Raw genomic sequence first — 16,080 nt, forward strand, 5'->3', positions numbered from 1 at the left:
TTTGCAGGAGGCTTGATGTATTTGTCCTTCTCTCTGCAGTGCTGCCCATCCTGTAGAGCCTCCTGTGACAGTAATGCTGATGATGACACAGGAAAGCACAGAGGCAGGGGAAGTCTCGAAGCAATAGTGATGCTTAAACTGCAGAAAAACCCAATGCCAACAGGCAACAAGAAGAACACACTGGAGAAAGGGGGGAAAAGGGATTTTCTTTAGTCATTTGTTATTCAACAAATTTGAGTTTACAAGCTACAGGCCAAATTCTGTCTTCTGATTCTTGCTTTAATGCAGGAGGAGGGTATTTTTACTAGGGATCATGATTTATTCATGTTAAGGAAATGCTTTTTTAAGCCAAGTTCAGGCTACAAAGGGGTAGTTAGTAGATGACATGCAGACTGGAGATTTCCCTTGAAACAATGTGAGAAAGTATTTATTTTCTGAAGTCCACTTCCCTTCACAGACAGGTTCCTACCATGTAATATCCAACAGCCAGGAAAAAGAGCCCAATACTGTGACAGGCTGGATATGCAAATGCAATATTCATACAAAGCTTTATGGAGGGTTTCTTTTCCACGGTGTGTGAACAACCAAACATCTCAATTAAATCAAGAAGGGGAAGACCTGGTTTTCGTTAGCTGTGAAGACTTTGAGAATTACATTAGTTGCAGTTGATTAGATCTCATAATTGCATTTGCTGTGTGTCAGGATGAAGCAGTAAGGGGTTTGGCTGTGTTGAGGGGGGTGGTACCCAGCTCGTAGATCACTCCTGCAGGACTCATGATTAGTTTCTGCTGCCTAGGTCTGTTGGGGTCAAGCCCAAGGTTTTATATTTCACTCTCCAGAGCAGGAGAGAAGGTGGATGAAATGCACCATGTGTCACAACGTTGGGGTGGAGGGCAGCACAAGATTTTGCTTCCCTGCTCCATGCTGCTGCAGGTGCCAAGCAGGACGCTGCCTGTGGCTCAGTGGGGAGGTGAATCCACAGGATATTGGAGTGTCCAAAGCAAGTGATGCTTTCATTTACCCCAGCTCTGCTTCCAGTTGAAAGGGCAGAACAATGTCATTATGCTGGTCTCAGGGAGAAATTGCAATGAAATTGTGCCACAGAGTGAGGCTGTGAAAAGGTGTGGTCTGTCAGGGCTGCTCCTGGTGCCCAAAGGTTTAGTTATCCACACTGTCTGGTGTGATGGGTCAGCCAAGGAGGCCAGCTCAGAGGAGTGCATCTGAGGCCCTTCCCATTGGGTCAGCACACATTAACCTCCCCTGGTTTTGTCCATGATTTATAGATATCTCCTCTCCTAATTCTAGGTCTCTGAAAGGTCAGTGGTCTGTCAGAGATGAGGGATGACCTTCACAGCTCACTTTGAAGGTTCCCCTCTCTCCACAGGAAGAAGTGAGTCGTTGCTGATCATGCAGAGCATGGAGGCAGCCAGCTTAGATTATTTTTACAAGATTGAATTAAGGTGGCACCTTCCCTCAGGGAACACACAGCTGTGTTTCCAACTCAGAGAAAACAAAGATCACGGAGAGGCGGTGCTGAGTGGGGACACCAGCTATCTGGATAAGTTGCAAGAACTCTTCAAAACCCACCAAATCCTTCTTTGCCTTGGACATTTTTTCATGAAAATGAAGTTATTGAGACAGGGATTCTCTCATGTGCTGTCTTGGTTTTATTTTGACAAAAAGTAAACTCTTCAAGACAGGGACCATCTCCAGCAATGACGAAGGCTCTGCATATATGCACCAAATGCTTAAGAAAAGCTGACATTCCTAATGAGATACAAATGCTAAAAAGTTTAAAATTATTTTATTGAATCAATTAAAGTGAAATGAAATTTGGGCTTGAAATAACACTACACCTGTTATTGTAAGGTGAACTCTGTTTTCTTCAAATAGATTTGTCACCAAGTTCAATCACAGCTGCCTCTCTTGTTGTGGGATATCACAAAGCTCAATTGTCACTAATTCCTTTTGTTTCAAGATTACTTAATCATAAATACAACAGGCCCTTGTGATTTAATTTGTATTCTACCTCCAAGGACCATCACTTAGCTTCCCTGGAACACTCCTGTCTTCCAGACATTTATATCCACAGATTTTATTATAGCATTGGCACTCAGTAATATGGGCTGTTTAAATTTAAAATTATTTTGATTAATTTTTTTAAAAATTGGGATTGGTGCATCTCACTCAAGGCACTTTAAAAGGTGGTATCGTCCTGACTGTTGGATACATTTTTTTAAATTTCTCATTTTAGGTAGAGTTATTCTCACTATCAGTAATACAATTTGAGCAATATGAAAGTTTGGTATTAGTAGAAGTCATTTAGTCTTCCCCTGTGATGGGAACAGGGGTGAGATCTCACAGGTGGGACTCTGTAGATAGTATCTGAGTAAACCAAGGACTGGTTTTAGAAATGTAAATAAGTGGAATCTCATTCTAAGTAGGAGTCTTTTTTTTTTCTTTTTTTTTGGGGGGGGGTGGTGGGGGAAGAAAAAGAGCAATATTTCATTGGGAACAATCAAAGCATTGTGTTTTGCTGCTGCATATTTTGCAATTTATACAGTTGGAGTCCTTTGGAAACTGGAAGTAGCATCTGGAAAAGTACCATCTATTTGTTGTATTGTGTCATGGGCCTGATTCAAACAGCAGTTTGAGAACAAGTACAATTGCCATGGATTTTAGATGTCTTTTAGGTCAGATGACTGAGACAAACTCTGTGTGTGCCTACTTCCCAAGCTAGGGGGAATTTCTCAGTTTCCATTATTATTACCTGAGATGGCAAAAGGGTTGCTTGAAATGTGGTTGCACTGCAAAAACTGAAAGGGGACTTGGCATAGTAGAATTGCATAAACAAAGTGAAATTATAAACAGGCCTTGTTTAATATGAAAGAGCATCTAGTTCCAGGAAAAGCAAAGCTATCAGGAGTAGTTGTGTCAGAGCTGGAAAACACAAAGACAGCTTTCATTTCTATATGCTCTAAAGTATGCAGTAATCGTGGTCTAATTGCCTCACTGCAGCCAGAAAGCAATATGGGATATTGTGGGGGTGTGGGAAAGAGCACAATAATGCTACAATTAAGCTGTAATCTTTGGCATGGTCACTCAGCAGATAAAGCTTTTCTGCTGTCTCATTTGAGACAGTCATTATTTGGCTGCTAAAGCCTGGGGAAAATATGTGGTGCTGTTCCTAGGAGCTGTTGCACAGAGGCTTCATTATGGGATTCTTCCTCAGCAGCTGGCCAAGCTCAGCCGGTGCTCTGCATTTGAGAGCTGCGGCCTCAGCACTCCCCTTCTCCCTGTTTGTGCTGGGGGAGGTTTGTACTGCTGGTAGTGGAATGGGGAAAGCCTTATTAGCCACTGTGGAATAAATTTGTGAGCTTTAACGTTTGTTACAAACCTCTTTGCTCAGGGCCTGATTTATAATGGAAACTGCATTTGGCAGAGATTTCTGTGTATGGCTTATACACAGAAAAACCTTGTGAATGTGGGAAATAAATGTGATAGCTCTGTGACAGGTTAGGTGCATAATTATGCATGTATATTAACCCCAGGATGCAGACTGTGTTTCACGGGGACATAATCACATTCACATGCAATTATGCTCACCTTCCTTTGAAAATTTAGTTTTACAGCCTGCTATGAAACCTTGCTAGTGACATCTCTTATTTTCTGAAATCCTCCATCATTTTAGGAAAACTATTCCACTGTCTTGAAGTGAGCCCTTGAATTCACACACTTAATTGTTCATACAACTTTCCTGACTCTTTCCACTTTCCCAAATTTCTTTCTTTCTGAGGAGAGGCTGCCTGCACTGCAGGCTTGTGTGCACTTACTAGAGTTCTGGTAGGAATAGAAAGGAGAGAGCGGCAGGAGAAGTCAGGTCAAGTTTGAATACATTAACCTTGAGGTGACGTGGTCTGACAAGGCATGAATGAGTTGCTTGGAGTATGAATGCAGATTGTGGCATAGGTCAGCCTTTACTCCTGCAAGAGGCTTTTTAATTTTTCTGCAGTGCCACAGATAGATGGGTTCAGGGAGATGTGGTTTCTCTCTAGAAGATGTTAGGGTTTAGAAGGGGTCAAAAGTGACCAGTGGTTTGGGACTGTTCTGTTTTGTCTTAGATCTGATTTTGCATTATAGAGCACACACATCCTTTGATAAACCAGCCATGATTTCTGAAGAGGTAGGTACAGGTACATTAGATCAGAACCTCATTATTCTGCTGCCTTACAAAGCAGAATCATGAACTGTTTTGAAGGCTTATGGCATGCACAGTCTCTGCAAGGCTCATCTGACAGCCTGCAAGAGCAGCTCAGTCCATGTCAGTAATTCCTTCCAGCATCAGGCTTTCAGGACCAGGCCTTAATTATGTGCACATCTGGTCTTCACAGCCTGGAATAAGATGTGTCTGTCTTGAAGTGTTCTCATAAATGGGTGCTGCCAAGCCAAGCAGCTCAAAACACAACTGCACCACCAGAAGAGCTTTAACCTGTTGTAGGAAAGTATTTGTCCTGATTTAGTGCATAGGAACCCTAAAAGCAAAATGCACTAGGTACTGCATGAGAAAGGGGATCTTAGTCTTAAGGTTTGTGTAGCTGAGTACTGGATCTACATTTAGAATGCTAGAAGCCAAAAGAAGCCATTGCAGATGCAGAAACAGCAATTTGACCAGTTACAAATATGTTTTACAATGTTTTTTAAGTGCCTGTGAAGAAACTTCACTATCTTGACTCCAGTAACACTGTGGTGTTAGGAAATGTTCTGCAGGCAGCACCTCAGTCTAAACAGCAATCCTGTCAGCTACTGTCTCCAGAAGCATTTAATTGCAATTGCTCTTATTCACTTAATACCAAAAGCAAGGAACACATTTGTGTATTCAGGCTGTTCCATAGTATCATCTATTTTAATGTGGCAATGCCTGACAATTATCTGAAATGTCTCTTTTTGATAAAATCTTGACATCTTTGTATTTATTTTATTAGGCTGTCATGCACACTTATTCCTATTTTGATATCTTAATTAGTCTTTGTCACCTGTAGCAGAGGTGATTGCCTGAGGCAGCAAAAAGGACTGGGAACTGAGAGAGGAAGAGGAGCTGGAGTGGATAGAGAGCTGGGCATGTCCTGTGTGGAGAAGTACTGAGAGAAGAGAAGGATCTCTAGTACAGGGGGATTAAGGTCCAAAGGACCCCCTGTTATCAGATGCCCAGCATGAAACACAAAAGATGTGGGTTTACCAAGTTAGAACACCCTGAAGCATAATTTTGGCTGTAGTCAAAAGGCTCTTTCTCAAAACCAATCCCATGCATAACTCAGGAGTTAGCTCTGGTCAGGGACCACTTCTGGAAGATGATACAATCCCCATTCTGTGGAGAATAAGAGAGTATGAGATTGTGGGCTTTGGCTGTACAAGACAGTTATCTCCAACATGCTTCATTTACTGCAATGGACCCAACCTTAATGTTCATTAAAGCACAACTCCCACCAGCTTCTGCAGACAGGCTCCAAAGCAGGACTTGCAGTAGGGAGATACCTATGAAGAGTTTGACCCAGGTATTTTGCCCACACAAGAAGAAATGCAGCCCTGATGATGTCATTAAGCATGTGTGTAATGTCTCATTGGGTTATGCTGTCAGGAATCCACCAACTGTGGCAAGTCACAGAAAGGAGACACTCAGGAGCTGCCTCCAGCTACTCTGCAGTTAAAGCCTGGTTAGGCCACATAGTGGAAAAGGTCAGAAAACACATTAAACTTAAAATCAAGAGATTTAAAGGAAGGTTGTTTAGGAGAAGGAAGGGTGCTTTGATTTCATTTTAACACAGGTCAGCACAGTGCTACACTTAAGGGCTGTTTCAGGAGCACAAATGGCATTTTCCTGCCAGCACCATGGTATTTGCTTGCAGAGAACAGTCCTGACATGGAAATGGTTATGGATTGAGCAAAGTGCATTTCCACGTCCTCCCCCTTCTCCAAATGAGCTGTGTAGTTTGGTGTGAGCTGCTCTGGGTACAGGAGTTGGGGATTGCCTGCCTTCAGGTGTTCTCTTTAGGGTGGCCTTGAGGGTGTCCCATACAAGGGGTGTGCTCTGTCTTTGGGCCCTTGGAGACATACTCTGCCTGCTGGTGCCTGAGCTGGGTCAGAAGTTGCAGAGAGAATTTTCTATAGTGGGAGTAAGGTAAATCCTCTGGTCTCCTGTAGGATGCTATCTTCATAGCGAAAGTGTATTTTCAGGATTTGGAGGAACAGAAGATGAAAGGCTCTTACATTGAGAGGTGTTAGTCATATGTGCAGGAAAATTTCTGCTGTTGCCTGTTTGTTGCAGCCCAGGTTTCTGGTTTTGTGGTTGAATGACAGCATTTGCAGCTGGATGTCGACAAGACATTGCTTCATACTTCTCAACTCCTGTCTCAGTTTGTGGGTCCACACATCTTGTACTTCCCCATTTTCTGGTTTAATACAGCTCTCTGGGGGTTTGCTACCAGAGTAATAAAAATCTCATATAAAAATTCCAACCTTCTTTCCCACTCTCCCTGCTCCTTGCCAGGCCTGCTGTGGGGTGGAGGGGATCTTCCAAACCGTCTCATCGCCCTGATCTGTTTTGCAGTTTAGCAGTGGATAACTGCGAGCCCTGGGAGCCAGAGGGGTGGCAGGGCAAAGAGAGCAGTAGGAGCCTGAGCAGTTCCCAAGGGAGTCCCTAAAAGAGCTTGGGGGTGAGCACATGAGGCACCTGGGCAGTGCCCCCGTTCGCTGAGCACAGCCTGGCTGCCCCAATCCCGCAGCCTCTGTGAATCCCTCCTGTCCTCTCGCGTTTGCCTTCTCGCATTCTAAGTCGCTCACTTGTCAGAACAATTCAGTCTCTTGCCTGTGCTCCGTCTATAATTCATTAAGAAACCCAGAGAGGTGAAGCTGTTGACATTTCCCACTCTTTTCCCTTTGGAAGGCATGGGCTGAGTGTTCTTTTCAGCAGGCGGTGAATGAAGCTGCTCTAAACCCAGAAGCCAAGGGAGAGGGACACGCTGCCATCTCCTGCTGGGACACCAGAGGATGGCATCTGCCTGTCACAAGCACATCCTTTGCATGTGCCACCATCAACTCAGGCAGGACTTTGCTCAGAAAATCCTGGCCAGACCCTGGACCTGAAGTGTCCTGAAGGGTCTTTTGGATGCACCTGTATTTGAAGGAACATCTTCAAAGGTGTTTGGGTCTCACCCCAGACTTTTGCAGCAGCTTCCCCACCAGTTAAAATTCATGCTTCATGTGCTTCCCAGAGTTGCAGCCTATCTGCTTCACTCCAGGTACAGGTCTTTTGGAACCAAAATTGCATTCTCCTCATCATCACTTCATCCTGAACTGCATCAGCTCTGCTTTATCCCTGCAACAGCCACAAGCAAAAATAACACATTATTCACCATAAAAGCGTGGGTTATGCAACAAAATATCTGTCATTTTGAAACCACAAATAAAATTGGGCATTTAAGTGCAATTTTGGAGGAATGGCTACAGGCATCATTTATCATAGGGATTTCAATAATGGCAAATATTGATGTCTAAAAAGCAAGAAGTTCCCACAAGCAGAAGAAATTTTATCCAAATTTTATATAGTGTAAAGATTAGTTTTCTGAACTGGTAGTGACTTTGACATGTGAATGCAGACTATATTGTTTAGATTTTGCCATAGATGAAATAACCAGGTTTCTTACCCTCATGTTCCAGGCCTTTCTCTGTTATTCTCTTTAAGAGTTCAGCATCCCCAACAACTTGTGTGCAGAGTTCTGTGGAAAGGGTACAGTGGAAGAAATCTTTATCTTTAAATGGTTGTCACACCAGAAAATAATTTTAAAAACCCCAAACAGTTCCATTGACCACTATTCTGTCTCAGCAGTGTCTGTCTGCAAGGTTGAACTATTTGACAGATTTCCAGGGGTGGAGGTAGGACTATTTTGTGCCTGACAGATGCAGGGCCCCACTGAACTCCAGAGTTTGCACCGAGCTCTGAATCACCTCATAGGAGCCACAAATCCCAGACCCCAAACAGAGAGATTCACCAGAGGGCAGCACAATATCACTTTCCACTGTAAGAGCAGGAGTTAATCGTTTCAGCTGTCAGAAAGCTCTTAAAAATTAGCTGCTTGTTGTTCCATCATTATGATTTGAAATAAGTTTCTCTTTAAAGCCAGCCTCAGGAACATCTCCTAAATCCAAGGCATTGATGTTTTAGTGTCCAGGCATTCACATAGTGGAAGCAGAGGAAGTTCAGGCAGTTGTGTTTTCCGTCTGTCTTTGCCAGGTTTCTGTCCAGGGCTGGTTGGGCCAGCTGATGGGTGCTGGTCCAGCTTCAAGCATTCCAGGAGCTCTCCTGGAATATTCCCCAGCCTGGGTGAATATTATTTCAGCCTCATTTTTTGGGAGGCATTGAACAGAAAGAGCAAGCTCTCTGATGTCACTGCATGGTAAGGGTTCACAGAGGGTGAATCTAGAACCACAGAATCATAGAATGGCCTGGGTAGGAAGGGACATTGAAGGTCATCCAGTTCCAACTCACCTGCCAGGGCAGGGACTCTTTTCACTAGACACAGCTGCTCAGAGCTCCATCGAAGCTGGTGTTTAACACTTCCAGGGATGGGGCATCCTCAACTTCTCTGGGCAACCTGTTCCAATGCCTCACCACCCTCGCTGTAAAAAAATTTCCTTTGAGATCTAGTCTAAACCCACTCTCAGTTTAAAGCCACTCCCCCTTGTTCTATCACTACATGCCCTTTAAAAAAAGTCCCTCAGTAGTTTTCCTCTGAGTCCCCTTTAGGTACTGGCAGACTGAGATGTTTTTATGTTGTAATTGTATTTACTTCTGGTTGTCATGTGTGCTGAGCAGATTCTAGGCCCTTTAGCACTTATGCTAAACTCCTGCTGTTCAAGGAGCTGAGAGGAATCACTTGTCACATTTTGCCTGCTCAGCTTCCTTCATTCAGGGCTTCACCTGCCATCAGTCTGTTCCTGTTATTTCTCTGTTCTGCTGCACAGGTGTCTGCAGCAGTCACCTCCCCTGGTTCAAGTGCCACTGTGCTTTTCCGTCCTGTTCTGACCTCTTTCTCTCAGCATATAGTCAAGGCATTTCGTGCTGCTTTCCTGTAAATTAACTGCATCTTCTGGCCTTGGTCATTCCCTTTGCTGCTTTGACTTCTGCCTGGTGGGATGCCTCATGTCTTGTGCTTCACTCCTGACATCAGTCAGAGAGGTCTTCCTTGACTGACTCTTTATCTCACTCCTTTTGAAGTTCAGTCTTAGCTCCCTCTGCTCTGGCTCAGACCAGCACTTCTAACTCTGTTCTGAAGCCTTCAAAGACAGAGCTTTTCCATGGGACTGCTCCCCATGTAGCCTGAGCTTTCCTTAGCTTAAATGTTATCTTTATTTAAAGTCCTGGAAACTTAAGAATATATATTTCGAATTTTAAAAACCCACTTTCCTTACAGTATTAGCTTAAGCTACATTACTTAGTCTTTTGAGAGTAAAGTATCCTTCTTCAGAGTAGATACAAAATTATGACCTTAGTAGTAGAAATAATTTAAGTATCTTTCAAGACAGGTCTGTGTCTGCTCTAAAAGAAAATAAAAATGTGCTTCTGTTTTAAGAAAAATACTTTAAATTCCTATTCTCCGTCTTCTTTCTTTCTTTCTCTTTCTTTCTTTCTTTCTTTCTTTCTTTCTTTCTTTCCTTCCTTCCTTCCTTCCTTCCTTCCTTCCTTCCTTCCTTCCTTCCTTCCTTCCTTCTTTCCTTCTTTCCTTTCCTTCTTTCCTTCTTTCTTTCTTTCCTTCCTTCCCCCACTTCCGCCACTTCCTTCTGCCACTTCCTTCCGCCACTTCCTTCTGCCACTTCCTTCCGCCACTTCCTTCCGCCCCTTCCTTCCTTCCTTCCGCCACTTCCTTCCTTCCTTCCTTCCTTCCGCCACTTCCTTCCTTCCTTCCGCCACTTCCTTCCTTCCTTCCGCCACTTCCTTCCTTCCGCCACTTCCTTCCGCCCCTTCCTTCCACCACTCCCTTCCGCCACTTCCGCCACTTCCTTCCTTCCTTCCTTCCGCCACTTCCTTCCTTCCGCCACTTCCTTCCTTCCTTCCTTCCTTCTGCCACTTCCACCACTTCCGCCACTTCCGCTACTTCCTTCCGCCACTTCCTTCCGCCACTTCCTTTTCAATATTTAAAAAAAATAGTTTCTTGTTTTCATTTTCATTCAGCCCCTGCTGCTGTTTTCACTTATTTCTTGGGATAACTAAGGAAAAAAGATAACAAAAGTGCTGAAAACTTATTTTGCTCAGTTTCCTTTGTCTTTACATTCCATTTTCATTTAATCTTTTTTTTTCCAAGGAAAAAAGAAAATTAGGGGGTTTTGAAGGCAAAAGGATTGGACAAAAGAAATGAAAAGATTTTTATTAATTTTTCCTAAGTTTTAGCAGGGCAGAAAATGTCTTTGAAAATTCACAAAAAAGAAAAGCTTAGAAGGGAAGTACTTTCTATTCAACCATCTTAACAAGGATTTGGAGCCAGTTAAGGCAGCTAGCACAGTGTGCTTGGTAATGTTTTCTGGATGAGGACAGTCCATCACCTTTACAGGAATCCATTCCAATGCACAGTGCCCTTGCATGACATCACAGAGGTATTTGTGGGCATTACACCAAGTTTTCTCCTGACTAAACCTGATTCAGTTTCCCTTAAGGTCTCTCCATTTCACAGTCAGTGACTGTGACTCACGGTAGAAATAACCCAACCTGGGCTTTAAAATAGGGATGAGGCAGAGCTGTGTCATCTGCTGCATACACAACTTTTAGAGTGATCTGCCGCTGCTTTTAAATGTTTGATTTTCCAGGCTCTGCCCAGATAAGCAGAGAGGCACATTGCTTGGCAGTGGTCATCGCTGAGGAGCGGTGGCTCTTGGCTCTCAGTGCTCAAAACCACCAGTGAGATGTTTGTGCTTTGCCCAGGTGTGTGGCACCTGTTCTTCCTGTGCATTTAGGGGTTTGCAGAAGTTACACAATGTCTGGCTTTCTTCTTTCTTGCCCAAACCTAAAATATTTAACTACACCTTGAAATTGATGTTTTCAGGATCAGCAACTTTTCCCATCTTTTGTTTGTTTCTTCCCATATCAATTTACATATAATGCCATTATTACCTAAAGGGAATTTTTTTTTTAAAACCATTTATCCACTGTGGATAAATTAATAAGGTTCGTGTTGGAAGGTGTTCAGAAGTCTGATCCTGCATGGTTGAAATGACTGAGTTCATTTTATGCAGGAACAGAAATGTTACTTGTAAGAGCTACCCAAGCTACCCAATCACCTTAGTTGTTATGTCTAGCTACTATCTTCTCTAATTTACCAGATTTACTTTGATCTGAGTGGCTTTTTCTGGAGATAAATCTTCTTTTCTTGTAAGATTTTAATAACAAAATGGTGATATGTTTTTGTATGCAAGTATGATATTAGCACCTAGTTGAATTTGTTTTTACAAAGGATGCTTCTGCTGCAAAGAAATAAACATATCTACATACAAATTTCCTATACCAAAAAAGAAATTCTATGAAAATGTATGTGTTAAAGTAAGTCATTAGTGGCTTTACACATTGTCAATCTTATATTTGTGCTACTTTTTCATTCCCAAAATATATCTGCTCATTTCTTAGCCATTGTATTCTATTTCAGTTTTTATCAATCAAGTCAGGCTGAAAGCCTGTAAATAGGCTTTGCATAACCTGTTCCCAAATTATGGAGGAATTGTTACCTTCAGCAGTGAAGAATTAATAACTTCTTTTTAATTTTGCCATGTCAACAATATATTGCACTAAATGTATGTACAGGATTTTAGAATGTATTGTATACCAAAACTTGTATGTCACAAATAGGATTTACCCAGCAGTCTTCCCCACGGGCTGCTGTGCTGTAGCAAAAGTTGTGTTTATTCAAGTTCTTAAAAAAGACCCTGTTTACTTTGCACTGTTGTTTTCACAGACTCATGTGTGGAGAAGCTAAAAAAGAAAGTTCAGTATTGTTACTCTCCAGACACACTATTAAGAAAATACGCATGTCACACAGAAATGAGACAGGATCTTATCTGCTGTGAGAAAGGTGTTTGTGGTATTCCTTTCAAAGACTTACCTAGTTTATTTGTCACTGCACTTTAAGCCTCCAATCACAGGCAGGCAGGTGAGACTGAGAGAGGAGGTGAATGTTTGCTGCAGCTCTTTTGGCTTGTTGTCTTTGCAGAAGTTGTAGCTGGTTTCAAAAGCTCATTTTTCAATAAAATTTGCAAATATAACCACAAAATAGATTACTCTGGCCCTCAAAGCAGATTTATAAGTCTTTTCCTGAAGATACAAGTACGGAGATGCTGTACTACCTTTTATTCATATTGAGATTGTAGATAGGTAACAGCTTGTGTTAATATTTGACAGATCTGTTCTATGTTACTGTCAGAAATGTAGCAGAAAATCTCTTTGGCTGGCTGGCTTGTACTTGAAACTGGTTTTCATAAGATCTGGATTTGAAAATCTCTCCTGCCAGACTTGTAGCTGTCAGATTCATTATCTTCAAAATTTCTCTTAACCTCTGATGGTGTTTTTCTTTCCTTCTGCAGAAACAGAAGGTGCATGCAGCACAGATGTCAGTCTTCTTCGAGGAGTAACTTCTTCAACCCCAAGTGATACCAGCTCCTGCTAGTACCATGGGGCTGGAGGGTGTTTTTTTAGGCACTGGACAGATCCACGTAATCCTGTGGGGAAGTTTGGCAGCCATGACAACACTCTTGTTCCTCACCTTCCTCATCTTCCTTTGCTCCAGCTGCAATGGGTAAGGCTCCAGGGCTCAATGGTTCACTTTGGACATAGCTTCATGTATCAGTAGTTACCAGGAAACACTGAGGACTGAGGTACAGAAATTAAAAAAGAAAGGTACAGTTTTCAGAGCAAACTTCAGTTTGAACAGTTCTATTCATTCTAAAATCTAATTTTTTTTTTTTTTTTTTTTTTTTTTTTGCTGTGAAGGAAGTACACAATTGTGTTTATTTGGTGGTTTCTCCTAAGCAGAAGCCTGAAGCACAGGTAGACACTGAGTGTTAGCAAATCACACCCTTAAGCTGAAACTGAGAACATTAGGTGGGCTAAACAGGACCATAAAAAAGTCTAGGTAAAAAGGAAAGGGAAGTGATTATGTACTTCAGCTTTGCTGTGGCCGTTCCTGAAGTATTGGGAATGTAGTATTGATCCTGCCTTTCATGCAAAAAACAAGTCAGGATCAAACAGTGGTGCTAATCAATGCCTTGTGCCCTATCCTTATTTTCTTCTCCATGAGAGGATTCAATTTCACCAATACAGGCACTATAACTGGCTTTGTGTATGCATCTTTCAAGGCTCCTTCTTGACACGCACTCTGAGCCCTGCTGGCTGCACAGGGAGGGGGCAGCCTGCACTCTGCCCACGGTGCCCTCCACAGGCCAGAGCAGGCTGACCCCTCGCTGTCAGGAGTGGCACTGCTTGGTCCATATTGCTCTGTTTTGTAAGCACAGCTGAACCAGCCAAGTCTATGGGGGAAAAATCCACTAGAGCAGCAAAATCGGCAGTTTGGGTGCATGTGCCTGTAAGGAGCATGTGCTTTCACCCCTTCAGCTTTGAGAACATTGAGGAAATTGTGCAGCCATAAAATGCACTGTATTGGCACAAGATGTGTCTACAGTGGAAGACTTTGTTTTTCAGCAGGATTTATCTAATGCCCGCCATGCAAAAAACAGTTGTGGGCAAAACCAGGTCCCAGAGTTGGTTGAAACCCTAAAAAGCCTAAGTTAGAACAAGTAATTTCATGTGATTCAGGAGAAACACTTTTGTAAACTGTGAGTTGACACTTCAGTATCTTCTTATTGTCACAGTTTCCTGTGATATCTGTGTAAAAAATAGTAGATTTTTTTCTTAATTATTTAAAAGTAGGAACCCTATTTTAAATACTCTTCAGCCCACAGACATTGCATTTAGGTGCTGTGTATCATCTTTAAGGCCTTTTCCAACCCAAATGATTCTATAATTCTGTGTTTTGTTTTGTAACATACCAATCCTTGAACCTTTTCTAGAAAGATGGGTCAAACCCCTGAGTGATCTTTGCAGTTACAGAGATACATTGCCTGAAATATTCTGGTGGTGTTTTTTTAATAAATTCTTGTGTTGCTAGTTTGGACATAATATCTGTTGTTTCGGGTCATTCTGTAGGGCAGGTTGTTTATGCATAAATGCAGTTGTGCAGAATTTCTTCCTGGCTTCCTCTTGAAAAATGGATGAGGACATAGAAAACTGAATAAAGTTTGTTCTTTCTAAAATATCAGAGTCAGAAAAATTTCCAGAGAGGAAATTCAGCTTTTAACTTTCTCAGCTCTGCATTGGTGCATGCTCATTTGCTGTTTTGGTATTTCCCAATTAGGTAGAATTTTAACAGTTGCTAATGTGGAAGTTCAGTTCACTGCAGACTTCAGAAGAAGCAAAAGTTTCATCTTGTCAATATTTTCTCAATTTTTATTTGACTTTTCATCTAGGGGAAGGACTAACATTATTTTAAGCTCATACTGTATTGCAGTATTTCTGAATAAGAGCTATATTTCCCAAATGGTAAAAATGGAAATGTGATCCACACTTAGATTCCTTTGAAGGACCGAGGGAAGCAGGATTCCTTTAAAAATGTAGGCCCCTGCTGCTGTGAAATTTGTACACCTTTTTGAACTGCTTATGCTTATTATCAATTTGACTGGCATTTTTAATTACCTGGATTTTGTTGACCTTTTCTAATTCCTCATAGGATACACACTTTTTTCTGATGCAGTTTAAGGGACTTCCTAAGCAGTCTGTAACCAGAATGTATATCTAAGAATTTCAGATATGATTAAAGAATAATATTTTTATTATCATAGAACCATAGAATGGCCTGGGTTGGAAGAGACTTTAGAAATCATCTAGTTCCCTGTCATAGGCAGGGACACGTTTCACTAGACCAGGTTGCTCAGAGCCCCATCCAGCCTGGCCTTGAGCACTGCCAGGGATGGGGCATCCACCAATAGTTACTTATTGGAGCATTTTGTTCCAGTGCCTCACCACCCTCACAGTAAAGAATTTTTTCCTATTATTTAATCTAAACCTACTCCCTTTCACTTTGAAGCCATTCCCCAATGTCCTGTCTCTGCATAATTATTTTATTACATTGTAATAACCATCAGTCACTTCTCACTGTGATCTCACATTGAGTGAGAAGAAGGGTTTTGTGTGTTTGTTGTACCTCTTCAGTTATGTCTGTCGCCATTCTGCCTCAATGGTGTTTTTACACAGAGGTCATACCAATTGCTGTAATAATTTTCAGTTATTCCATGTTCAGTATTGTTGTGAATCATAGTTCTGTTCCCTGCAGGAGTGTAAGGTCTATGAATGATTGGTATTTGTATATTAGCATAATTTGTAGTAAAAATTCATGTGTCTTTTTCATTAAGGGAAAAGAAGGCAAAAAATCAGAATGGAGATCATGAAAATCTGATGAATGTGGTAAGTATTTATTTCTGGCAGCTTGTGTCTGTCTTGTGGTTGGTTTGTACTAAGCTCCTTGCAAAATACAACAGATTGGAATATAGCTCAGGAATTTCGAGATGGTTGAGCATGGGAAACTTCAAAAGTTGCAGAACGGGAAGAGGAGGAAAACTTGTGTAGATCCTGATAATCTGCATTTTCTCAGTGCCCTTTCTGCCACCCCTGTACTCCAGCCTTCCCTTCACTCCATCTGCAGCCCAAGGCAGTGTACAGTGTACCCTTTGTCAGCTGCTGTCTTCTCAAGGGTTAAAGCCATAGCAATGTCTAGTACCGTAAAGCTTGAGAAGGACATCACTCTGAACATCTTGGCATTTATTTCTATTTAACATCTGCAAAGACAGGCACTTAAATCTTTGAATCTAGCTGGCATGGTTTGCTTCTCCTGCCCAGTAATACCTGTGGGTCAGAGCCCCAGAGATGGGAATGCAATTTGTTGTTGTGCTTGTTCACGTCAGCGTTGATTGTGATCCAGCAGTCCCTGCTGTGTG

General features: G+C 42.1%; 1 protein-coding gene across 2 annotated transcripts in view; it reads left to right on the plus strand.

The window, feature by feature from the left end:
• Positions 1–16,080, plus strand: part of PAG1 (phosphoprotein membrane anchor with glycosphingolipid microdomains 1) — a 105,090-nt gene that overhangs the window by 75,982 nt on the left and 13,028 nt on the right. For both annotated transcript variants that reach the window (XM_054283896.1, XM_054283986.1), the window contains exons 3-4: positions 12,619–12,830; positions 15,499–15,550. In XM_054283896.1, the coding sequence (XP_054139871.1) occupies positions 12,706–12,830; positions 15,499–15,550 (177 nt within the window). In that variant the 5' untranslated portion in view covers positions 12,619–12,705. The remainder of the gene's footprint in view (positions 1–12,618; positions 12,831–15,498; positions 15,551–16,080) is intronic.

Source organism: Melozone crissalis, unplaced genomic scaffold (genome assembly GCF_028551555.1).
Source record: "Melozone crissalis strain CALT ecotype California unplaced genomic scaffold, PUWL_Pcris_2 ptg000002l_1, whole genome shotgun sequence".
NCBI lineage: Eukaryota > Metazoa > Chordata > Aves > Passeriformes > Passerellidae > Melozone > Melozone crissalis.